Source organism: Haemaphysalis longicornis, unplaced genomic scaffold (assembly GCF_048455015.1).
Source record: "Haemaphysalis longicornis isolate Haplotype H1 unplaced genomic scaffold, Haemaphysalis longicornis Haplotype H1 scaffold_13, whole genome shotgun sequence".
Lineage (NCBI taxonomy): Eukaryota > Metazoa > Arthropoda > Arachnida > Ixodida > Ixodidae > Haemaphysalis > Haemaphysalis longicornis.
This window is the reverse complement of record NW_027526233.1, coordinates 75,826,287-75,852,659: the sequence shown is the minus strand read 5'-3', so window position 1 is coordinate 75,852,659 and position 26,373 is coordinate 75,826,287. Positions and strand designations below refer to the sequence as shown.

Here is a 26,373-nt window from a genome sequence, read left to right as displayed (position 1 = left end):
AATACATTCCTTTTGAATTACCCTAAGCGTAGCACTTATTTGCAATTAGGGCTTTTGTTAATTTTAAATGTCATTTTTGACGCAAACCATAAGTTGTAAATAGAAAAGTTCACCTGGAATGGAAAGTGGAATTTCTCTTACTGTGGCTGCCACTTCGAGCTCTGTTCATAGCAGCGGGTTACACTTTAATTTTTCCTCTGCAAATGTTTTATTTTGCCCTGCAGCATCATTGCTCCTGATTTGCGGGGATACGGGAACACTTCAAAGCCAGAAGATTCCGCCAAGTACCTAATGGAGGTACTGGTTACCGATGTGAAAAACCTCATCGAGGCACTGAGTGAGTTTATCCGGGGTGATATTTCCCGATGCTTTTACAAGCGTGTCCACCAGTGATTATGTTTGGCTGCAAGCATAACATCGCAACGCTTTTATAAAAATAATATAAAATTGCCTAAATGCTTTGAGTGACACGAAGTTGTTAAAAAATACAATACGCAGGCATATAATCAAGTCGCGTTTATACATATTATGAATGGCGATCATTTTTAGTGCAAAAAACATTTTGGGTAAGTATTTCAGTAAACATCAGGCCATGCCACTAGGCCTGGCAGGTTTGCCGCATGGCGGAACTTTCCATCATCCCGCGAGACAAAAACATTACCTTGTGCGATGATGCAGGCGCATGTGGGCAAGTACTGTCTCGTTTTGCTTGTGGTATTGAAATCGGGCATACAACGGTGGTTTGGGCTAACTTGTGCATACTCAAAGGAACTCAAAGCAGCACTGAAAAACAGTAGGGAAGGACAACACAAGGAGCTTTCTAGAAACTGGTGGTTTTATTCCGCGGCCTGCGTGATACACCGAAGCAGAAGAAGAAAGGATGGCGGGAACGAAATATTTTAGGAACAAAAAAACAGACATACCATTACAAAAAGAAAGAAACACAACATGTTCAATGAGACCACAGTGAGCACTCTAAACCCCGCGTAACAATCAAATGCGTGTGAAGAGGTGAATGCAAGGCAACGTAAGCAAGAAGAGTGCGGCGTCATTTTTTTTATTTTCATATTAGCCATGATGGTGGATTTGCTAACTTGGTAAATCTACAGAAGCTTTCTTAAAGCAATCATCTTCTGCCTTGAATTCACAAACGACTCGCTATTTTCACTGTCCGCTACCGCAATATATCCTTGGACTCGCGTGTCGTGGAATCTGGGCAAGCAACCAATGTGTTTCCAAATTGCTCCATCTGCGGTTTTTAGTGGGTCCCCATACTCTCGAAGTTGGTCATGCATACAGCGCCCGCTCGGTTTATAGGCCTTTTCATATGATGGCTTAACTTCATACACGATGCAGTACATACAATCGTCCACCGCCTCAGCTGGAGCAACGGTTTCTACACTTATTGTCTTCTTCTTTCTTAGCGTAAGGTAATTTTGTGACAACTTTTGCACTGCTCTGAAGTTGAAGGTAGCACTCACGTTCTCCACACAGGTCCGAACCATTTTACGCCAGAGTTAACGAGCTACGCAAAGCTAAACTAGAACATAATGCTGAAGCGAAAACTGTGGACGGCTTTATACTGTACGTAGGGTTTTGTATGGCCTTTCACGCATACGCCGCTCCCCAGCTCATTACTATTCCCTTGTTTGCAATGGCCACTTTGCGGCTGAAAGCACTCTTCCAATTCAAGCACATCCCGCTATCTTCCTCAAGATATGAGGAACACTGCGCACATAGAGGACGACAGCAATGTTTGCCAACCTATCTTTCACGCATACAACTCGTTTAATTTCATTTCATTTATTTTACTTTCACAGCCGTTCAGCGGTTACAGAGAGGAGTGGAGTAAAAACAAGCAAAGTATATAACAATGGAGGGGTCAAAAACAATGACTGGCAAGTGCAGACTTGAACGTTTCAAGTTCTGTTGTAGACACGATGGGGGCAGGAAGGCTGCTCCAGTCGTTGCTGGTTTTCGGGAGGAATGAGTGAAAATAACGGTTGGGGTTGCTGATTGGCACACCTACATTTAAATAGTTGTCAAGGCGGGACGAAATGTATGCAGGCGGCATGAAAAGAGATTGTTTTAGAGTTTCGTTGTTGTAAAAAATTTTGCGGAAGAAGCACAACAGTGAAATGCGGCCTCGAGTAGTTAAAAATGGAGAGCAACTTTTTTTCATCATTGATGTGCTAGCCTTTGGGGCATAATTAGATAGAATGAATCGGGCCGCGCGATTCTGTACAACTTGGAGCTTTTGTATTAATTAGGCAGTTTGCGGGTCTCACACAGATAAGGCATACTCTAACTTGGACCGAACAAGTGTTTTGCAGAGGAGCAGCTTTAGTGAGCTTTATGCAAGTAAGTTCTGGCGAAGGAACCCACGCATGCGATTTGCGTTATTTGTTCAACGTGCATTTGCCAGGAGAGGCTGTTACTAATATGGACGCCAAGGTATTTCTAGCGGCTTACTGCATATAATGGTTAAGAAATTGCGTAACGGCTGTTGTGCTAGTTTTTCAGCTAGTTTCATCGATTTGCATTTACCAGTGTTAACTTGCATTACAAAGTGTCACACGAGTTAGATACGTTATTAAGATCATACTGAAGGACAAAAATATCAAAGGGGTTACAAATTTCTCGGTAGAGCACGCAATCATGGGCGATAAGTCTTCAATGTGAAGTGATAGAGTCACGAACGTTGTTAATATATACCCGAAAAGGAGAGGTACAAGTACCGAGTCCTGCGGGGCACTCGACTTGACTAGACAAAGACCGAATCGTAGCGATTAGCTGAAACGTACTGTATCCGATTGTTCAAGAAATGTTCTAACCATTTTAACGTTGTTCTCAATGTTAAGTTTACTTTGTTTCAGGACGAGTAAATTAGGAGGAATAGTGTCAAATGCTTTTCCAAAGTCACTGAAAATGTCATCAATAAGTGATGAACGATAAAGAGCGGAAAACAAATCATCAGTAAATGCAAGCAGTTGTTTGCGTATATGCGTTTCCTAGTCGGTACAGCCTGCCGTAACCTGAACTTTTATGGGGGTTATATCACTACATAAACGTACCTAAAGCATACAAAATTACCCAAACTGAAGTAAACAACAGCCAAAACGGACCAGCAATGGTTGAAAACCGCGGTGTAGAAAAATGTTCAACAGAAACAGCCGAAACCAGCCTGAAAGGGGAAACCTGCAAAAACGTACAAGACGCAGTCGCTGAAACGGACCAAAAGGCAACGAAAATACCCTAAATGCCATTTATATTGCACATAGATGTCATAAATAGATTATATGCGTGACAACAAATGTTAATATTCAACTATGACAAACCGTTGAAAATAAAAAAAAACTGTAACGGAATTTGAACCCGGGTTAGGATGTTTGCTGCGCAGGAGCGGAATTACTACACTACGAGACCAAGCTGTTCTAAGCGATTGAAGTGAGGGCCACATGCACGTGCACATAGCTTCAAACATGCCCCTAGCTGGCGCTATGCGTCGCTTGGCTGTGCTGACTAGGAAACGCCCGTTTGCGTTGAGTTTCGCATGAGTAGTTTTTACGAAAACCGTGGTGGTATTAAGCAAAAAAAGAGTTAGTCTCAAGAAGTTTACCAAAATATTATAAATAATATGTTCTAGAACTTTGTAGTTGGTCGAGTTTAGGGAAATTGTCCTGTAGTTTCGGGGCCAGTAAGTATCACCGGGCTTGTGGACTGGGACAACTTCCGCAACCGTCGAATCGATGGGCGCCGCGGCACACAGCAATGACAGCGAAAAATATATAGCACAAGATTAAGGAGGAGTGCACTGTTGCTTTAAAAATTTCTAGTGGATGCTATTTACGCCCCCTGAAGATGAAACCTTAATCTTATTTTTCAATTCAGTAATGTCCACCCAGTCGATGATAATAGAATCTATTCGTGGATAGACGAAACTACGGAAACCGGAAAAACAGAAGACACTATTAGTGGAAGATAATGAGAAAGTGTTATTTAAATGTACGCAACACTCTTTATATGGTAAAAAAACTGTCAGTTTTTCCCCTAGTATCGCTCCTGGTGCTTTTATTGAAGACACGCATCAGTTTAGTTGGATTTATTGATAACAGTGAAGGAAGCGTGTTATATAAAAAGATTTGTTTCGCTGCATTGAGACCACGTTTGTATTCACTAGCGGCTGACTGATAAACTGTCCATCTTATGCGCGAAGCGGATTTTTTATATTTATGAAAGATGCGTTTGTTCCTGTTAAGTAAACTTTGAAGGAAATAACAAACCAAGGTGCTCTCTTGGATGCCACTCATACTAGGGGGATATAATTTTTCGTGTCTTATCTATTCTTTTGAAGAGTGCCCATTTGTCGTCAGGAAAGCGCTCCCAAAATGATGTGAATCCCACCTGAAAAAGTAGTTATTTCATCATTGATGGCCTCAAAATTCGCTTTTTGTAGATTCTAATAGGTTTGTACTGTTTAGAATTGCGGGGTATGCGATATGACATAGTAAAATAAACAGCAGAGCTATCGCTTCGACCGGGAAGAACAGTTAGTGACGAAACAGCTTCAGGTGATGTTGTTATTCCTAAGTCAAGAATGTTCTTTAGCGAGTTGAGAGAAGTTGAAAGTTGAGCCTATATCAATAAACGATAGGGATTCAGCTGACCCAGTTGTGACGATGGAGCCAGAATCTTGCCTCGAAAATCCGGGAAAATAAAATCACCCACAAGAAATACTGAGGCTCTCGGATACATAACAGTGACGTTGTTCAGGCAGCCGTGTAAAGCATCAGAAAAAGAGTTCCCACCACACACGGAATATTGTATAGCTCGAGTTGATACTTATTGGAAGGCATATAAATTCAACAGGTGATGAAATGGCAACAATGTTTCATTCTATCTTTGTAGATGCAGCTATCGACATGCCACCCCCAATACGTGTTCCAGGGTCTCATCGATAAATACTGTACTCGTTCTTGCATCAAAATAGCTCACAGTTGTTTACTTTTGCGGATAACCAAGTTTCAGTCAGAACAACGACGCCCGCGACACACGTGTTGATGAGAGCTCAAAATTCATCTCATTTATTTGTGATGCTCCTGATATTTGTGAACAGATAAGTAGAAATTCGCTTTTTTGGGGCCTGGTCCGCCGCGCATGCCTATGTGGTAGCAGCAAGTGATTGTTACCGAGAGGGGCATGTGCGCCACTATCAGAAACGTGTGCTTTAGACGTTTCAACTTTACACACACTATCGCGTTGATGGACATACACATACCGTTTTTTGTCCACAAGAAGTCTGTTGTAGCCTGTTGTAGATGCTTTTCCAAAATCCAAAAGTTTTCCTTTCTTATTACCCGTGTGGTCTTACAAAAGTCTTCTTGTACGTAAACGCTCGCATTTTTAAGTTTTGACCCCTGCGAAAGCACCTTTTCTCCGGCTATAGACGAGGTGAATCTAACAAAAATTGGGAGGCACTCGTTAGAAACAAAACCGCCCACCCGATGGGCGCGAACAATTGCGTCCGCCGTCAGTTCAAGGAAAAGTGCTGCAACTAAAGGCATCGTACTTTTTCTTCAGATTGGGCCCAAGTTTCCCCTGAGTTACATCAATCCCAGAAAAATTAGATTATATCTACAAGAGCGGTCTTTATAGTCACCTAGTCGGGATTGCAATAAAACGTTTTCACCTTTTACTGCCTCAGGTAAAGGTGCTCTATTGCTGGGGTGTTAGATTCAAGCGTGGCGACTTTTTTTTCAACCGCTGCCAAGCGTGGATTGGTATCTTGCATTTTTTCTTCTGATACTTTTTGACTGGAGTTGACTTCGTTTACTGCGGTGAGAACTTCGGTGTAACTAGTTTTCATTTTTTGCTGCAGAGCTTGTATGGCACCTAACACTTCCTTCACAGGTCCGGGGTTTAACTCGTTTAACTCACAGTCACCACGGATATAAAACAATTTTTAGACAAGCACACAATCAGCAACCAGCAGTGACATAGTAAGTGGGCATGGGATGAGCAGCAAGCGCCTGTTACTGTTCCTTTTACAAAAAAGTGAGAGAGCAGGAACAACCTGTACGTAGAACAGAAAAGGTTTTAGCAGAGTCTGAGCCCTTGCTGCTCTCCTCATGCCCACTGACAAGGAGCAGCATCCGCCTATTTCTGGGCGTTGCGCTGGATGCTGCCGGTGGCGATGCGGTTGTCTTGTCGGGCTGGAAGCCGGTCGAAGTTCCCAGTTGCGCTATCCAAGATGCCGTGAGAGGATGCTCGTGCCCGTAGATGACGAGAGCACGAACACTGGCTTTGGGCGAGGAGGCCACTGGTATCGCTGAGTATGTTGCAGGCGGGACTGAGGCAGCAGCCAGCAACTGTTCCTAGGGCAGGAAAGGTTTTAGCAGTATCTGTGCCATTGCTGCTCTCCCCATGCCCACTGACAAGGAGCAGGATCCGCCTATTTATAGCCGTTGCGATGGATGCTGGCCTTGACAATGCGGTTGTCTTGTGGTGCTTGAAGTCGGTCTAAGTTTGCAGTTGCGCCATCAAAGATACCGTGAGCGGATGGTCCTGGCCCGTAGATGACAGGATGTGAAAGCAGGAATAGGCTTTGGGCGAGCAGGCCAGTTGTATCTCTGCGTACACTGGAGGCAGGACTGGCGTAACACTATGCAGACGCCTTTCTCCTGAACAGAGAACTCGATCACTGCTAACTCCGCAAGCAATAGCGAAGGTAGAGGCCCAATTGGTTCAATGAAGTCTCACACCTTCACTCACCCTCTTGGTAGGTTCTCTCCCATCGTCGCGTCGGCCATCGTTGCAGCTTTGCTGCTAGCTCCGGTCTGATGTATGAAGGCAAATTCGCCTTGTGAAGGACCACCTTCTTGCTGCGTGTGTACTAATGTTTCCAGGGTGGGCGGTGCTATTACCTGTATCAGGAGGAACTTGAAACGGCTTTGCAAATATCCGAATTCCTCTAGTGGAGCATACTCTCGAGATGGCTAGATAAAACTTGCTTCTGGGGTAGTTGGCTCTTGGTATTCACGAAGGAGGTTAGCGCTTCAAGAAACAAGGCATACGACAGAAAACAGACCATATGTTCGCTCGTTCCGTCGTATCGGTTTTCTGTCGTGTGTTTTGTTTTATGAAGAGCTACTGCAGACATCCTCCTTCATAGTGTCGAAATTGTTCAAGTAGTCGAGATCACAAGGGCCAGGAAACACTGACTTTTCATGGGAATCCCGTCATTCCGCAATTGTGGAAAAGGGGTTGAAGTTTGGTCCCAAGTTTTTGCGTAACCCCAAGGATGAACAAGATGAACTTTTGGGGCTTCTTCGTGCCATCGGCGCGAGAGCTGATGCTGGCTGTGTCTATCGATGCATTCTAGAGGCGTTTGATGCAATACCAGAAAAATATGAAAGAACTCCTCGCATCAAGACCTCAAGCGTTGTTAATGCACTTCGGTATGTCGAATTCGGACTTGTGTAGACACATCAAGAAGGCGACTTCATTGCCATCCCACCGGCGCTGTTCAACGAGAAATCGCACTTGGAAGTACAGAAAAAATTTTATCACTTCAGACTGATGCATAAAGGCCAAAGGGGAGGCTCTCAGACTATGTCAAGGTGACGCTCTGAGCAGCCCCGCCGCCTCTGTAGGGAAAGCCGATGGACAAGACCTGCCGCTGTTAACTGGGTGGAGGCTTCCCCGAACTGGGTTTCATTGCCTTCATCGAGCAGTGGTAGCGGGCTGGGCGAGCCGACACGAAAAGCTTCTGCCTTGGTGTTCACGACAAAAAGCGGAAGACAAACATAACTGGATTTACTGAATGGGGAGAGGTGAACTGTGATGATACAGAAACATCACCCTTCCAGCGAGTTTACAGCATAATAGCAATATAATGACAGCGGGATTCTATCTTATTAATCAAATTAATTATGCTCCCGGAATAACCGTGTATTTAGCCCTTTAGCCCCCGAACCGTTAATGATCAAACAGCTTTCTTAGTGCGTTACACCCTCTGCGGTGGCTGAGTGGCTAAGGCGTTGCGCTGCTGGGCACGAGGACGCGGGTTCCATTCCCGGCCGCGGCGGCCGCGTTTCGGATGGAGCAGAAAAGCAAAAACGCCCGTGTGTTCGAGATTTATGCTCACGGTAAAGATTCCCAGGTGGTCAAAATTAATTCGGAGCCCTCCACTACAGCACGTCTCTAACCCCTGCGTTGCGTTGGCACGTGAACACACTACAGTCAACCTGAGTGCTTTATACGGGGCGCTACAATAGTACAGAACACAGAAAAACTCTCCCGGGTTGGTGCGAGCCTTCTAAAGTGGCGCTCGTTGAGTGTGGGCAGCGGAAGCGAGATCTCGGTAAGTTGCGTCCTATTGCAGGTTCAAGTGTCTACATGCCAAACAGTTATTTACCTTAATTTAATTTGTAATGGAAACGTCTTGAGCCACCCGCAGCGAGTGCCTGTGCGGCAGACATTCTCCAGCATGTTGTAGGACAAGCTAGTAGGGGGGGGGTTCTTGGACAGCACAAAAGCCTCACCGTAAAGCTCAATGACCTTGCCCGCACTACCCAAAATTCACAACACGCGTGTGAGGTGTAGCGTCGCGCTGAATTTCAACAACGCCCTTTCACAACAAGATGCACAATGAAGGCACACCCTTGCATATCATGGTACCCGAAAAGGGTTCCGGGGAGTGCCTTCTTGGCAAGGTTTCGCAGAGATCGCCTTCACGGGTGACAATCGAGGACCATTTTCTGGTCAGCAGCCCCACCGTGGCATCTAGTTACTTCAAACGGCATTGCCCCTGTAATGTGCATGGGTTCTCCTTAGACATGCAGAACCTTCACTATTCCCTGACACATGCCGAGATAATGGAGGATGTTTCTGAGGGGATAGACAACAACGCATCTGACCGCTTCCGGAATGCATCTGGTCTAACGTCACCAGTTTTTTCGACTTCGGGGCTCTACGTTCGCTTTTCTGGTGTGGAGGTCACTGGTTTGTTTTATGCTCGGAGGAAAATGAGTCCGCATAGGGTCATGCCTTACAGGCTATGCTGAGTGACTCTGGCCTGGCACGATACGACCAGCAACTGGAGCATATGCTTCGTGCCTCTGAAACCGCCTGTGTCTTGCGCTGCGCAAAAGATTTCTTTTAGCTTTTGAGTATCCAGAAGGTACCTTGGGCGAGCAAGTGCACGCAGATATCTTCAAGTCCACAATTGATGGCCTCACGCTTGCAAGGGAAATTCCTTCAGACAATCAGCTGTGGTTTTTGGACCTGCTCCTGCATTTAAAGCCAAGCCATGTCGGTTGGAGGTATCCGCCACGCTCGAAGAAAAGCCTACCTCCGTTCTCAAATGGGCATTCAAAAATCGTAAAACAGAGCAATGACTTGCCGCTATAAAGAGCTCATCTAACTCGTCCTGCCCTCATGAAAGTAAGGTCAGTTTTGTGTGGCAGGCTATGAGGCTTTCGTTAACTGCCCTCCCAGCTGCCTTCTTCGGTGACGTATGAAAGGTTTCATTAGGGCGACTGCGCACAGACAACAGAGGTATATTGGTGAAAGATAGCCTGACGAAAAGCGCTGTTGTCCCCAGTGTGCACACGTTTTCTCAGTTGTAGAAGAAGCTTGCTGGACGTTCTAGAGTTGGAGTGGTGTATTCTGCACCAAAGAACTAAGGGGTTTTTTGCCAAAGAGTAATACTAATGCAGCAAAGAGCGGAATATGCGCGAAGTGGCACCCAGCACCTTGTGTAGAATCTATGTGCTGTGTCGTGTATGAAGTTCGGCTGTCGTGTGGAAAGGCCTATATTTGTCAGACCTGGAGCTGTTTGAATGGTCGACTTCAAGTTTTTGCGAACACTCAAACCTAGCACTGGCAGGAATATTGCAAAATTTTCCCAACCATTGTTGCTTTCGCAGATTCCACAACATGCGGGTCAGAAGAACATATAAAGTGCAGCGTGAGCGTAAACCTTACTAGGCACGCCATATGCCCAAGGCAGAAGAATATTGCGTTAGGAAGGTGTCTGTATATTTTTGCAATAAGGAAATCTGCTGTCTGCAGTACAAAAAAGAAACTCCGATGTTCTTGATTACATTTATTTGCCCTTCACCTTTTTGCATCGTGTTTGATAATTACTCACGTGCAGTGCTCAATTAGTTGTTATCGCAGTGCTTTGTTCCTGTATTTTGTAGCGTAAGCTATACTGGCCGAGGTTGAGCAGTTTCGCGGGGATCTTGAAGGTTCGTGCTGCACAAGCGCGAGGAGCAATGGATTGTATCGAATTGGATTTGATTTCCAACCCAATGGAATTGAAGCACGGGAGTGCAGAGAATTGGGTCTGCACATTTGCCGGTCCGCGTATTCCAGAGGAGTGACGCCATAGCCACGGCACGCGCACTGGTGCCGGCGCGTTCCCAGCTGTGCGCCGCCGTTGCGCAGTAGCCAAGTCTGACGCTGCGCCGTAGCCGCTTGATAGCGGTTCCGCGTGGCTCCTGGAGAGCCGTGCTGCGCATGCGCGAGGAGCAGTGACTGGACTGGACGGCACTGGATTGGATTCGACTGTACTGGATTGGATTGGAAATCATTTTAGCAGCAGTATTCATGATAATCAGCTAATCCTAGAGAACCCGGAATGCTAAGAATAATCAGCTGAACCTTAGCCCACGCTGCGTATATCATGGCATAGCCGAGCTAAGCCATTGCTACTTTTTTCACTACGTTTAAAGAACACCTCGAACTACTCCAGTCCGTGTTCTAAACAATACGGTCCGCCAGACTTCCACTAAAGCTTGAAACATGTAATTTCCCTTCGAGGAAATCGGCCATGTGGTTAGCATTGCCGGAGTTCGAAAGGATCCTGCTAAGACTGAAGCCGTCTCCATGTTCCCCGTGCCTACCAACAAGAAACCCTTGAGGCGCTTTTTCGGGCTATGCTTCTATTACCGACGATTTCCACAGAACATCACCCGCATTGCAGCTCCGCTGAGAAACATTCCCCGGGAAGATGTCACGTTCCTTTGGAATGACGGGCAACACAGGGGGATCGACGAGCTGCGGCAACGGTTGCAAACACCACCGGTGTTAACCCATTTGAACGAAACTGCCACTACCACGCTTCATACCGACGCTAGTAGCGTGGGACTCGGAGCGGTTTCTCTGAAATGGCAGGACGGCACCGAAAGGGCTTACGCCAGCCGTACGCCAGCCGAACACTGTCCTCTTCAGAGTCAACCACTCGGTCCCCGAAAAGGGGTGCCTCACTGTCATTTGGGCAGTACTTAAATTTTTGACAATACCTGTATGGCCGTCCAGTTTCAGTGGTCAATGATCACCACTCACTCTGCTATTTGATGAACCCATACGACCCCTCCTGAGGATTAGCATGGTGGAGCTTTCGGCTTTAAGAATTCGCCGTCGAAGTATTTTACCATTCCGGCAAGCGCATGCCGACGCCGATTCTCTCTAGCGAGCACCAGCTTTCCCTTCATCAGAGAATGGGTACACCGATGACGGCGCTTGTCTTGGTGTGCTGGACTCATCGTCCGTGTCGTAGCAGCAACGGGCAGACTGCGAGCTACCGCCGCTGACTCATGTATTGGAGGGATGTTCGCCCACTGTTCCGCGGGCGTCGTTTTCAAGAGCGCTGTCATCCTTCTATCTTCACGGTTGTGTCCTCTAGAAAGTTAACTTTTGCCCGCGTGGTCAAAGTTTCTACTTGTTGTTTCGCAGTAATTTGTAACGAGGTTCTGCAGGCTTGCCACGATGAGCCGACGGCAGGTCACCCCGCTATACCCGTAAGCTGACTAAGACCCGGATGTCATACTCTTGGCCCAAACTTTTTGCCGCCTTGTGGCATCACGTGCGCACGTGCCGTGAATGCCAACGACGGAAAGCGCCATCGCTCCAGCCAGCGAGCCTCCTACACCCTGTAAAAATCGCCGAAAAATCCATTCAAGAGGTCGCGATTAACTTGTTGGGTTTCCGACATCTTCCGTGGAAAACAAGTCGATTATAGCCGCCACCGACTTCCTCACTCGGAACGCAGAAACCAAAGCTTTCCAACGAGGAATCGAGGCTGCCGAGTTTTGCATTACCAACGTTGTTTTTCGCCACGGTGCCCCGCCATTGTTACTACGGACAGAGGCAAAACCTTTACGGCTGGGCTTGCCGACGCAGTGATCCAACTCAGCGGTACTTCACATCGGACATCGATATCGTAGCACCCGCAGACGAACGCACACGCAGACTGAAGGTCTCAACAAAACAATACCGGCTTTGCTGAGCATGTACAGTGACCCCGAACACAAGACATCGGACGACGTATTGCCACACGTCACAAGCGCTTACAATGCGGCTCAAGAAGACATGAACCGGATGACGCCGTTCTTTCTTCTTTACGGGCGACTCGTGACCACAATGTTGGACGCAATGCTGCCTCCTAACGATAACACGACAACCGCATTGACAACATCCCCCATGACAACACCAAATGTTCAATCAATCAATCAATCAATCAATCAATCAATCAATCAATCAATCAATCAATCAATCAATCAATCAATCAAACAATCAATCAATCAATCAATCAATCAATCAATCAATCAATCAATCAATCAATCAATCAATCAATCAATCAATCAATCAATCAAATGAGTGTACAGAACGAGCGGAAGAGACGCGTAAACTGGCGCGCTTACCTACAAGGCAGCACCAGCGCTATGACACGCACCGTTACAACCTGTCCCAGGACTGCCGCTTTCAAACCCGGCGAAGGAGTATGGGTATGGGCTCCTGTCCGACGTCGAGGACTGTCTGAAAAGCTGCTCAGACGTTACTTTGGTCCTTATAGAGTCTTGCGCAAGGTTAGCGACATAAGCTACGAGGTAGTAGATGACGGCATCGTTTCTTAACGCTGTCATAATCGCTGCCCTGACGTGGTTCATGTCTTGTGTCTGTAGCTTGCACCTCACACCTTGACGGATAATGCCGCAAGCGCATTCATTTTTAAGAGCTTTGTACACATAGGCGCGATACTCTCTCCACCGGTAGGCGATGGACAAATGTCACGTGGATATCAGTCATCCAACGATCCCCTGCTTTCGTTGTGTGTGATCGCTGTGCAGTGTATAATCCCCAGTGAGGCATACGTACCATGCTTTTTGGCCAGCCAGTTAGTTGTTCGAAGATGATGGAATAACCGTGTGGGCCCTCCGCTCGCGTGCACAGCCTCATTCAGCCTTCTTCGCTGAGTCTTGCCGTCATAATACCCTTGCCGCCCGTACCCTTCGGTGTAGCGCCATCTCGTAATAAATAGGTACATCGCCATCCTGCTGTCTACAGCTCCGTCTACTAAGACGCACTTTTATCAGAATTGAGATAAGAAAAAGATATAGACTTGGGCTGACATTTAGTACGACGAACTGACTGCAAGTGGACCCCGAGGGCAATGGAATGAACACGGAGAGACGGGACGAGATGAAGGGGAAGGACATTGACTCGACGGAGAGACGAGATAGTAATATTCTGAGGCAAATAATGGGTTCGTGAAGGTTCCGTGGAGAGGACGAAGGCCTCTCCCATTGACCTCCATCCCCAGCCTGCGGATGGAAGTCAATGGGAGAGGCCTTTGTCCTTCAGTAAACCTTCATAGGCTGGCCTGAATGCTGATGATTTTACACACTGAAAGGCGGTGCTGGAGAGCATCAAAAAAATATCGTTAGCGCTACTAGTAGCGCTAACAAGCTAGGATGAACACGCCCGAATCTTTTTCGTTGTGAAGGTTATCTTAAAGATTTAATGTAGGTTTGAAGAAGTATATATGTACTATTTGCATGCATAGTTAAATATCTTTAATATATGTATTCACGTGTATTCACAAACATAACCTCACGTATAGGAAAGAAGGAGCATGAAACCGCTTTGTGGGCATGTGAACGGTTCTAAACTGTGATTGTGTTTTAGGCAGGGGTGTTTACAGATCATTCCATTGCGCTACAAAACTGGAAGAACTACTTAGGACAGATCAATTATTTATTGTTTAAGACTGCCCGATTCCGGGCAATTTGGTAGTTCTAGGAAATGTTCAATAGAATAGCGGTTGGGACTAAGGGACACCTTTTTTTGGAATCCTTCATTTTTGGGTTTGCAGAACCAAATAACGAGACCAAAGTTGTCCTCGTCGGTCACGACTGGGGTGGAATGATCGCATTTTGCTTTGCATCACTCTACGAAAGTTTAATTGACAAGCTGATCATAATCAATGGAATGCACCCCAATGCCTTCCGAAAGCAGCTTTTCAAAAGTATTACGCAAATGCGGATGTCATGGTAAGTTTTTCGGACGGCTGTTCCCTTATTCCATTGTTTCTGTGTTGGTGTGTCGAAGAACTGTTATGCTAAACCGTAAAATGCTTGCAAACCGGGCAGTAGAGTCTGTGTATATAAGCACGAACGCATGCTTCCATGTAAGTATGAACGTAACTGTGCTTATATGAATATATAGAATGATCAAAATTAAGTCGACAGGTTTTTTTAAAATTAGGCGCTTATCTTTACGTGAAGACCACCTCTAGAGAAAGGCTATGCACCAAAGGGGACACAGAATTATGGGGTAACTATTGATGATGGTGGCGTAATTAACTAAAATTGATTAATTGACTATTTATGACTGCAGTAAGCATGTATGTTTGTATTGAAAAGTTAGACGCAATCGTGTTTCTGCACAGTTTCATTTGGCAGAACTCTTCTAGCACATCTGTATTCTGAGATACTGAACTGCGAAGTTGAAGTGTCCTTCGCATGATTGCGCATGATAGACAGTGAAGACGGGCTCAAAGCTTTCCAAACTTCGACCGAAAGACAGAAACAAAGTGGGTAAAACTGCCTGCCGGGTGGGATCCGAACCCACGACCTCCAGAATACGCGTCTCGACGTGTACCTTGGCCTGAAAAGAATGTACACGTCAAAAACAATGAAAAAGACAAACTGCGTGCATTTTAAATCAAAAGGACAAGCACAAATGCACTCAAAACCAACAGAATCACTTGTCGCCGAAAAGCATGGGAAAACTATATGCACAATGCAACAAATACCCAAAATGACAAAGTAAGCTCCACAAAGCAAGTGGAAATGCCAGCCCAGTTTAGCAGCCAGTCGCCCCGCGCATGAGGCTCTTAAAAACTCCTGTCCCAATCTCTCCATCGGAAGGCTTACTCGGCTACCACCTCGATTTTTTCTAATTCCTGATCACTTTCTCGCTCAACCACCTCTGGCACATTCACGGGCCGCTTCTGCGTAACAAGCAACTGCTCCTCAACAATATTTCCCTCCCTACTTTACCCCATGAGACTTTGCTTACGGTCATTACACGCTCAACGACGCAACCCAGTTTGTAAATCACCGCAAAAAGCAATGAGGCAAGTTAGGCTTCTTTGTCCTGGTTGAACACCGCGTAAGCAAACGCATCCGTGTTTACTCTGTGCCTAAATGCTGCCTTTACATCAATGTCCTCCGAGGTCGGTTAGCTGCAAAGTAAGCAGTGGCCCGCTCACCACAATTAAGTCAGCTCCTCCTCGTTCTATGTGAACCAAGAGATGTGGCACTTTTGATATCCCCACGCGTCTCCAGTCGTGCTAACGCTACCTGACATGCATTACTGTTTGGTGAACCAAATTCTTTGTTATAAAGTTTGTCTATGGGGTACACCGTTGATAGCGTTTGTCAGAGTAACTGAGCTCTCTGCCAATTGTCACGCTATGTTTGGATATGTCTCGTTGTACTCGTCAAATTAATGGTCGCGTTGGCCGTAGCAGAATAATTAGCATGGATGTAGTGGTTTATCTGCCGTCAGCCTTCCATCATGTCTTGTTGCACGGGTCGTACGTCGAACGGGAAGTGACGCAACACAGTGAGGAGAACACGTTTGCTGGCAAGAGATGGCGATGGTGGTGCACATAGTCCAGTATTTGAAGGTGCACCTCCTTCTTCGTCAAATACAGCACAAAAAAGGTCTACAGTAAGTACCTTGCGAAGACGACAACCGCGTGCAGCCGTCATTATGGAAATTTGCCCATAAGGGTCAGTAAAAGCCGTAACAAGTACGCGACCATGTAAACTTCTAGTAAGCTCTAATGTTCCGATATCTGGAAAAGAAGGGTTAAGAATCAGTCAAAAATGCAGCGTCAGCTCAGGTGCTGCATTTATGAGTTTTTCAAGGAGTGGCGTCTACACTGGGTAGGAATTGAGACGGCGAGGTTTTCGTCGAGCAAGACTGGCATCGCTTCTGTGATTCTGATTGCCTGTATTCGGACGTCTGGATGCCATGTTCAGCGTAGTAAGGCGTGGCCGTATTCTATAATGGCATGGTCTGGCATCCACGGGGTATACACGAACAGAGTGTGAAGGTGTGACGAAAACCAGCAGGATCGGGTATGCCGGGCGATAATACGAAGGCTATTCTAATCAACCAGACGGGCTAATGTCCGCATTGCGCCATTAAACAATGTTTTGGCCCAAGAACAACAAATGCTGATGTCATCCTTCAGTTTGACAGGGGTGAAGGGGAAGCACGCATTCTAAAACCGCATGGGGCCGGTGGTAGGGAAGCCCATACTCGCAATTTTTCTACGCATGACGGCGTGAATCAGGGGCAGTATAGGTATACCTTTGTGAGGTACATCATGGGAATACGCTGAGCCATGGCTTTAAGCTCCCACCTCACGTCGTACTATCTTTCGCATCCACTGTCCAGAGCTGGCATATATGAATCCGCAGCTAGGTTGACAACTCTGATAAGCCGCGGTGGCATGCGAAGAGTCTTCCTAACAAGGCAGCAACATTCCTTAATTAATCATTTACTTCACAGTTTTGCACTCCTTAAAAACACGTAGGTTGCAGGCGACACCATAATTTCTGTCAACTGCGCACCAAGTAGTATAGTCATTTGGCTGTCTGCAGCTTACAAATCCAAGCAGGCTAGGTGAACTCTCAGCACGGGAAAATTCGTCCCGTGCATGCATTGCTGTTCACGAATGTTTCCTAGTGCGTCCGCAAGCTTCACTGCCAGGTAGTATTGCAGGTTGCGGATCACCAGGACACAAATTTGCAAACTGTGATACACCTAAGTACTACTACAGGTAAGAAGGGTTGAGGTATACATATACCGTCAATTTGTTTTGGGATATCCAGTTCAACGCAATTGTTAGGTTCAGATTAGTTTTAGGCGTACGTTGTGTGTATACTGAAATATTTGCGAATGACAAGTTAGAGGTAGAAACATATAGTAATATAACTAAAATTGGCCCAATTTATACTAATAATGCAGGTATATGCTACCATTCCGTAAACCGGATATACCAGAGAAGTTCCTGATTATGAAGGATTTTGAGTTTTTTGAAAATATCCACAAGGACGCATTCACTGCAGAAGAGGAGAATGCAACAAAGTTCGTGTTCTCTGAGACTGGTAAGTATATATGCGTATTTTTTTGAGGACGAAGACACCTCTGATAAAAAAACATAAACATGGTTACATTCGACAAACTTAAGAACAATACCTTTGCTAGTTTACGTGCAAGAACGGAAGTATTGCATTAATACTACAGCTGAAAGTCATACGAGCGGAAACATTATTGCGAAACACGCAGAAATATTTTCTCAGAAAGTTTATCAGCAATTAGTCCAACAGAACTGGAAGTGTTACTGAACAAAATTGATTACTGTCCTTGAGAGATTTTGTGCCTGCGTGCTAACGGGTGTGCTGGGAAGCATTTAAAGTTGCGTAATATGTGGGCTAAATACACTTCGGAGCACGCCAACTACTCACTGAACAGAACTGTTCTTAAAGACATGTCAATCTGCGGTTCAGAAACAAACGAAAATTCCTGATGCTGTGATTCACTTTAGTGTGCACATTGTGTAGGTCTAGCCTGCTATCAAACTCTCTGACTTCTTTCTGCAACCACTTAGGTTTTTTTTAAAAATGACATCCGAAATTGACTTTGAGGATGGTAAATCATGATCATGTGGAATGCAGTTATTGTTAAATGGTATCAAAATGTAAGAAAGTAAGCATATGGCCCATTAATCTACACTTTATTTTCGGTGGCTCCCTCGTAACGTTTGCAGAAATATTACGCTAGGATTTTTGGCAGCAAATAAATTATGTAGATAAAGTATTTCTCCCAGAAAATAACAATTTGAACAATATTTTCCTCTCTTCATTTTTAATTACCGACTATGGTACACTCTATGCGAAGTACTACAGGTACGGCAGATGTACAAAAGTATCGCATTTACGGTAAGCCTGCTTTTGGTTGTTGAGGCTGTTTCCTAGTTTTGCAGGGAACATTATTCTGTCATTACTTTGTTATTCATACGATTTGAAAAACAAAACTCCCACCTCCCCTCGCGGGAACCCCTGAGTAGATGCAACGGATAGGGGGTTCACGTTGCACCGTTGGACAGCGGAGGAACAGCGCTGCAACGATGCAGCGGAGCGGCGCAGGCACCGCGTTTTATAGTGTGCATTAAGGGGACGCGCCGGCGCCAGTGGGTCTGCCGTGGTTATGACGCAACACAATCCAACACAATCCATTTTAAGCCAATCCAATCCAAATCCAATCCAATCTAATCTAATCCAATCTAAGCCAAGCCAAGCCAAACCAATCCATTCGAATCCAATCCAATGCCCCTCGCGAGAGAGTGTTCGCTATCGGAGAGGAGCGGGGGTGAGCGGCGGAGAGCGCAGCTCACGCGGCGAGGAGAACGGCGGAGGGGCGAACGCCGACAACAACGCCGACGCCGGATGCAGGGACAAGGCGAGTGAATGAGATGCAGTCGCATCTAAAAATGAGGAAAAGATACATACTGTTTCCCGGCCATGTCAACGGCAGGTACATATATGTCGGAGTTTTTGACAAGCGATCCCAGATTGTGTGCTTGTTTTGAGGAAGTGCTCTTATGTGTAAGTTAGTGCAGCAAGCAGCAAGAAATTTCATAATGGGATGAAGAATTCGAGAAACAGGGTAATATTTTTTTTACTCATCTAGTATCCAAAGTAAAATAGTTTATGCTAACTCGGCCAAAAAAAACACAATATTTCTATAGCTCCCTTTTCGAGAAGAATTCCCCTCAGTCAACAATGTTGACAGTTTGAACAGGCATCAAACATTCAGGCGATGCTCTGTAGTAAAATATATCAGAACAATTAGTATTTCTCCTTCAACCATATTACATTTTTGAGGATAAAAGTTTTATTTAATGTACGTAGATCCGCATTAAAATGCAAAAAAACATCAATTTCTTTAGCCTTGCCGCTCATAGTTCGTAGGATAGCCCTGATGTTAGTGAAGCCACGCTGTGAATAGGGGTGATCAGCGAAAAAGAAAATCGCAGTATGGCTAATTCACCCGAATCAAAACGAAGGAATCCCGCTTGTACGACGGAATTGCGAATGAATTGCCACAATAGCGCGACTGGTGATGTTCGTTTACTCGCTGCTGTAATGTTTCGACTAGCTTTCTATGCCGCCATTGCATTTGGAACGCTCCTTAGGGAACGTGTTTTCCACACAGAAAAGTCACTGCTGTCGTGAACACTAATGCCGCCAGCCCGCTTTTCAGATATTAAGCACATATCTTTCAGGTTATAGGCCATTTCACAATGTGCAATATAAAGCGGCTTCCTACTGCACTGCGTCCCCCGAGAGACAGCTCCTGCCAGGCCTCGTGGGCGTAACTATTTGTTGACCGCTTTGCGGTAGGACCACTGTAAACACTTGTATTGCGTTGGCCTAATTCTGTCTACTAAGTGACTTTTGTCTTTATCTTATCCTTCCTTTCAAAAATAAGTGAAATGTGTTATTACATACTTTTCTATTTTGACATATTATAAATTGTTTTATGAATTCTATAAATAGTTCTATGGACAGTACATCGGGACGTCATTCTAGGGTGTGGTTATGAACAGGCCCTTAAATATAGCTTTTGTTACGTATTTACTTCCGAAAACACCACTATAGGCATCATAACATTAGCAGAAATTATGATTAGTGAACTCGTTATTCTGTTTTTACTAAACAACCTAAAATATGTTCTGCAGTGGATCACTGTGGCTTCACTAACAAAATACTGAAGAATAATCCTGATGGCATCTATCGCAGCTTGTCAGACTTTTTTTTACAATCCTTTTCATCTGGTATAGTCCCTAAACACTAGAGAATAGCAAAAGTAACGTCCATTTTTAAATCCGGCAATTCCTTATGACCACGTAACTAAAAACTCTATCAGTTGAGCAGTTTCGCGTGGACCTTGAAAGGCCGTGCTGCGCAAGCGCGAGGATCATTCGATTAGATTGGCTTAACTTGGCTTGCATTGTATTAAGTTGGATTGCATTGGATTGGAGTTGGAGTACGGGTGTGTAGAGAATTGGGATCTGCACATTCGCCGGTCTGCGCATTCCAAAGGAGTGACGCCATAGCCGTAGCAGACGCACTGGCGCCTGTGCGTGCCCAGCTGTGCGCGTCCATTGCGCAGTAGCCAAGTCTGACGCTGCGCCGGAGCCGCTTGAAAGCAGTTTCGCGTGGCTCCTGTAGAGCCGTGCTGTGCATCCGCGAGGAGCAAGGACTGGACTGGACTAGATTGGATTGGGTTGGATTAGATTGAAACTCCTTTTAGCAGCAGTAGCCGGGATAATCAGCTAATCCTAGACAACCAAGTAACCCAAGAATGACCAGCTGAACCTTAGCTCATGCTACGATAAACCTGGCATAGCCGAGTTACGTCACTGCTAATTTTTTTGTAAACTCTTCGAACATTTTATTCACTCACAAGAGATTCGCTATTAAGATGAACATATTATAGTATTGAAATACCCACACCACTTTAGGAAAGCGTACTTGTGTGACACTCAGCTTGCTTGTTTCATTAACAACATTCATTCACCCCCTGACGCTGTGCTTCAAGTCGACTCAGTGTTTCCATGTTTTCCCAAAGCTTTTGACCGCGGGAACCTCACCATAGAGTGCTAATCAAACTTGTTCAACTCAATATCAACCATCTTGTAATTTCATGGCGTAAAAATTTTCGGTCATGAAGGGTTCAATTCACATCAGCTAATAACGTTAATTCTTGTTTTCGTCAATTGCACTGTGGTGTTCCTCAAGGCAGCGTCCTGGGCATTTCAGTTTCTCTAACTATATCTATGACTAAACAAATTGCGTTTGTTCAAGGATCAGGCCGTTTGCCAATGATTGTGTTATTTATCATAAAATTAACTGCTTTACTGACCAACTAGCTTGTTTTTCTAATTGCTAATTGTCGCTAAATAATTGCCAAATAAACGTGTGTCCTTCACGAACCACACATATCTCATTCGAACTTTTTACTCCCTAAATAACACAACCATTGAGCTAGCAAACATTTCCAAGTACCTGGGAGTTGCACTTGGACCTGACATTGAATCATCATATCAACGTCATCCTTGCATCGACCAACCTCTCATTAGGCTTTCTAAAGCAAAGACTGAAACAAGCTCCATCACACCTCCGGAAACCTTTATACAGAAAGGTTTTCTGACCTAAAATTTAATACGAATCGGCCATTTGGGAGCCTGGCAAAGCATACTTATTTGGCAAAATCGAATCCCTTTCAAATCATGCCGCTCAAATAATCTTTTCAGAATATTCACGTCATATTATCGACGCAAAAAAATCAAACTTTACACATCTTTACCTATTCTATGACACCGGCGTAAACTATCAGATTTTATTGTTTTGTAAACAGTACCATCACTCGTCAGGTCATGCTGATTTCTTTTCTTCGCCACCGACCATTTTTCGCTGATGTAACCGTGCCTTTTTTGCGAGGCATGTATAATGCCACACTTAAAGCTGTTGACACTCATTCATACCTCGCACAATAGTTGATTGGAATGCGCTACCCTCTCATATTGCAAATGTTATGGATCTGACCAATTCCAAAAACTTTTGCGCACTTACATTTTATCTTGACTTCACTAAAAGCGCTTTCTTAGGTTTGTATAAAAGTCCTTATCAGCATTTTTTACTGTATGCTTCTTTTTCCTCACACCAACTGGTACTTACTTTGTTAAGTAATAGCATATGCTGTTAGCCTTGTTTGCGTTGTTCATTTTCGATGTATATTTTCCTTTCTGTAATACCCTCCAGTGAGGGCCTTTAGGGGCATTTTTAAACAAATAAATAAATGAATTAGGAAAATTACCTCTGATTTTAGAGAGAATATTAGGCATATGAAACAAAAGATTTTGCTTGTCTAGAAGTTGAGCGAAGACTTCTGGCGAGATGTTTATAAGAGAAAGCCTGCGGATAGATGTTTATAGAAGCTTTTATTCACTATTTGAGGCATCTCACGTTCCGTTTTGAGGGAGACGGGTCTTGAAATCGTCTTCCCTATTTAAAAATTTCAGCTATGCAGGTCGCCCTTATAATAACACTGCCTTTAACTGTAAGAACGCTACATGTGTTGTCGCTTGCTAGTAAGCATTAAACGACACCATTCCTATGGGTCACACTCGCAGCCTATTTTCTTCTGGTAAAGATGAGTGCTAATATTGAGGTGTAGTTTTTATTCTGAACAGCACGGACAAGTTACCGCTTCCCTTTATTTTAGCGCGTGCTTCACATGTAGATTCCTTTCTGTTACCTGCATATCAAAATAAAAATAACAAATGCACCTATTTTACAAGTGTGTACAGCGAATTTATTGATTATTATTTGAGAACATTCATCTATTCGCTGATGTTGTGTTTGAAAACATGATCTTTGTAAATTTTCTGGGGAGGCGTTGTAATGTGCGTGTTCAAGTAATTGACTTGATGTTAAAAAAGTCAAAATTTTTCAACACAAAAAACGTATTTTTTTTCTTTTTTGTCACTTCAGGAGCCCTGTCTTCAGCTCTAAACTACTACCGGGCCTTCAACAATGACAGCAGTAACCTGGACAGAATCCCATACACAAAAATTAATACAACCACACTGCTACTGTGGGCAGAAGATGACGAATTTCTTACTCCCCCCGTTGCCCGGTTCAATCGGGAGTGGCTCAACAATGCAAGCACTGTCTACTACCCTGACGCTGGGCACTGGGTCCTCCGAGAATGCCCATCCCAGATCAACAGCCATATTCGTGAATTCGCAAGTACAGGAAAAACGAAAGCCAAACTGTACGCAACGCCTATATATCAGACAAAATGTAGGGAGTCGCCAACTCCCCGACGAAGAGGATGGCTGAGAAAGCTTCTGACAGGCATTTCTGCCAAAGTGAAATTGCCAAATCTTCCTAATGGGGAATAAAGTCTTATTTTCCTTTTGAACTACCTCTGCTAACATTCAAGAAGTTTCTTGAACTTTACCGTAACAATTAATATGATTTTTTCTAAAGTATTATTTGCAGATTACACAAAATTACGTTTTTTTACTGTAACCGAACGAAATAATTTTCATTTATTGAACTTTACAGCTCCCAAGCAGCGCTTACAGTTTGAGCAAAGCTGACAAAGAATTTTTAATACCCAATCTTTATAGCTCAAGCTTGCGGGTAGGAGACTCTCCTACCTGGGACTGTACTGCGCCAATTTGTTGAAGATGTAAAGTAAGTATAACATAGGAGTGGTGCAGTTTGGTCCGACTATATGTTTGCAGTTTTAGGTCTCGTTTGAGAAATCTGCTTATAAAAGTTTATTTAAAAGATATTGGAATGCGTGGTTACGAATGCCTCACCTATTTATTAAAAGGAGGTGGAAGGCCGTATACTATTTTTGCGCAACCTAACGATAAAACTTTCTCCGTGAGAGATGATGACTTGAGTACTGTTGAAAAATATGTACCATGGTTTTCTTTTGCTGTTTTCATTTCATTTTTTGAACAATGGTAGCCACCATAACCAAGAGTAAGGGGTGATGCATGGTTCAGGGTGGTATTGCTGGTGAGTCAGTTATTGGCCGGCATACTCAGACTTTTAAGCGCACCTTTCCTTGTAGCTATAAAGACACCTAAGATTGGTCTTTTTTACGCCATCTTTTATGATGGTGCCTCTCCCGCTCAGGAGGGTCAATCTGAGCTTACTAAGACTTGACTAGCCAAGCGTTGTGATCAGGTGCAGCCGTCAAGAAGTAGGCCAAAAAACACCGACAATTTCAAATGATGTTACTACTCTTCCGTTCGGGCAGCGTGGCCGATTAAAAAATGATACTGTATTGTATCGCAGCCTCTTGCGCGTGTATATGCTACAATACTTGGCTTCGGCCGTACCGCGCATGCACTTTTTATAGCATGGTACGGCAAATCTAGGCTTTCCTAAGATATTTTTACTGCAAGAAAATTTTGAGCTTGTTTTCAGGCACCCTTTTCGAAGTTTTTGATGGCTGATACGAGTGCCCTGCAAAAGCACATTTCACGGAAAACATTTTAAGCTCTCCCGTTTTTCTCCTTATTATTTTAACAGGATGCAACGAGAAGCTTTCTTAATATTTTAAACCTAGAATTCACGATTTTTATAGCCCTGTGTACAGTCGTTAAGTGTATGGGCTTCGACACTTGTATTAGCCGTTTCGCAAAGTCTTTGTAAATAACAATGGTATTAGGGTCACTGCTGTACAGTAAACGTGCGCTAAGCGAAATTCGCCTCAACGAAGGCCTCTTAAACTAAGCAGATTAAGAAAAAGTAATTAGCCTACTGTAAAATCACTGCTGATTTGTGCTCGACACTCCGAAAACTGTTTTACAGGCAATGCCTAGAAACAAAACCGAAACCGAGGGTCATGTTGACTTTAGTACTGTCGCTATACACAACAACATTCGATACGATGGGGGTACATCATAGACCTTCTTTCTTCCACACAAATTATGGCCCACTCGTGTTATAAGTGGCATCTAATCAATTCAAAGATGCTTTAGTGATGCGCGTTTCTCCAAGGACGTGGCCAGTATCCAACAGCAGTCGTATGCCGACAGTTTCGAGGCCCACGCTGCTTTTGGTTTGGTAGCTAAAAGGTACACCATTAGCATGGTGATGATAACATTGCCACTTGCCCTGTGGATACTTTAGCAGATACACTAAAGAAAGTTGAAGAATGCCCCGGTGGCGAGAGTAAACAGGACATCGGCAATGACGACCACCAGAGCACCCCACCATCAAACATAGAAGCAAGCTCGGCAGTAGAAGTACTCCAGCGGTACTTCCAGAGAGAGGGCTGGATGGAGCCCGTGCGCATCTTAAGCAATATGAAAGCCTACTTGTTTAAGCAGTGCCGTTCCACGCTAAAGCAAACCACATTGGACATGTTTTTTGGGAGTCACAACCTTCAAACGTAGCTGTTAATAAATGATATGAACGTCACTCTCCCGTCAGGTTTACTTTAAACACAGTGTACTATAGTTGCATTCATAATTCTCTAAGAAAACACTCTGGAACAACTTGCTATGACGCTTCCATGCTCTTGAAGAAAGGTTTTCAGGCACTTCATTCTTCAAATGTAGGTTTATCGTTCCAGACCTTCCTTCCATAACTAGGGGACGACGGCGCAGCTGGAACACGCATAGAAAGGCAGAGCTTTGCGAAACTCTGATTCAGAATCCGCGCGCTGCGAGCACCTCTGCTCCATTGATGCGGAGGGGCAAGTGTTCAGGCACGGCAACAGGGGACTGTACTTCGCAAGACATTTACTTTATAACGCTAGGTAAGAAAATAAACCATTAATTTGAAATAAGGAAACACATTATGCAACATTCACTTAGCTTTCCACGATTTTACCTTTTATGATTAATGGCAGCCACCGCAAGCACTGGAGTGCCGCTTCAACTTTCCACCAACAAATGGCAGGTTTGTGAACTTGTCCCATTCTTGCCCCCAGTGCCTGGGGGCCAACTGGTTTTTGTTACATGGGGCTCATGGGAAGTTTCACAATTGGTGTACATGCAGAGCAACCCTGCACATTCACAATTCTTGCGTACATACTCATCAAGCTGCAGACACATGTACGTGCTAATTACCTCAGCTAAGCCCAGTCACAGCAATGTCCGAGAAGCGTTGGGTCATTTCAAGCCAAACCTCGCAACGAGAGTTTCAGCCAAAGTGCTTCTCTTTGAACCTCTGGCTGTTTTTTGTAACATGTGGGTCTGATAGAAGCACAAAACTGCTTCAATGCAAATTAACACTTTGTGACCTTAATGACTGGCTAAAAAATCTGTTATTTACATTGAAAGAACAAACAACCCGCTTGTTTATTTACACAAATACAACAAACTAAACCAACAACGCCAGTGGTGCCCCGGTGGTACAGAGGATTTGAGTCAGTGCTACACTTTAGTGTGGTCCCTTCTCGGTG

At 44.6% G+C, this 26,373-nt stretch overlaps 1 protein-coding gene across 1 annotated transcript in view; it reads left to right on the top strand.

The window, feature by feature from the left end:
- The window catches only part of LOC144163894 (AB hydrolase superfamily protein YfhM-like), a 47,455-nt gene extending 24,114 nt beyond the window's left edge, over nt 1-23,341 (top strand). Inside the window, exons 4-7 of the mRNA XM_077694561.1 lie at nt 225-337; nt 14,162-14,339; nt 17,335-17,474; nt 22,929-23,341. Of these exons, the coding sequence (XP_077550687.1) occupies nt 225-337; nt 14,162-14,339; nt 17,335-17,474; nt 22,929-23,341 (844 nt within the window). The remainder of the gene's footprint in view (nt 1-224; nt 338-14,161; nt 14,340-17,334; nt 17,475-22,928) is intronic.
- Nucleotides 23,342-26,373: the final 3,032 nt, after the last annotated feature.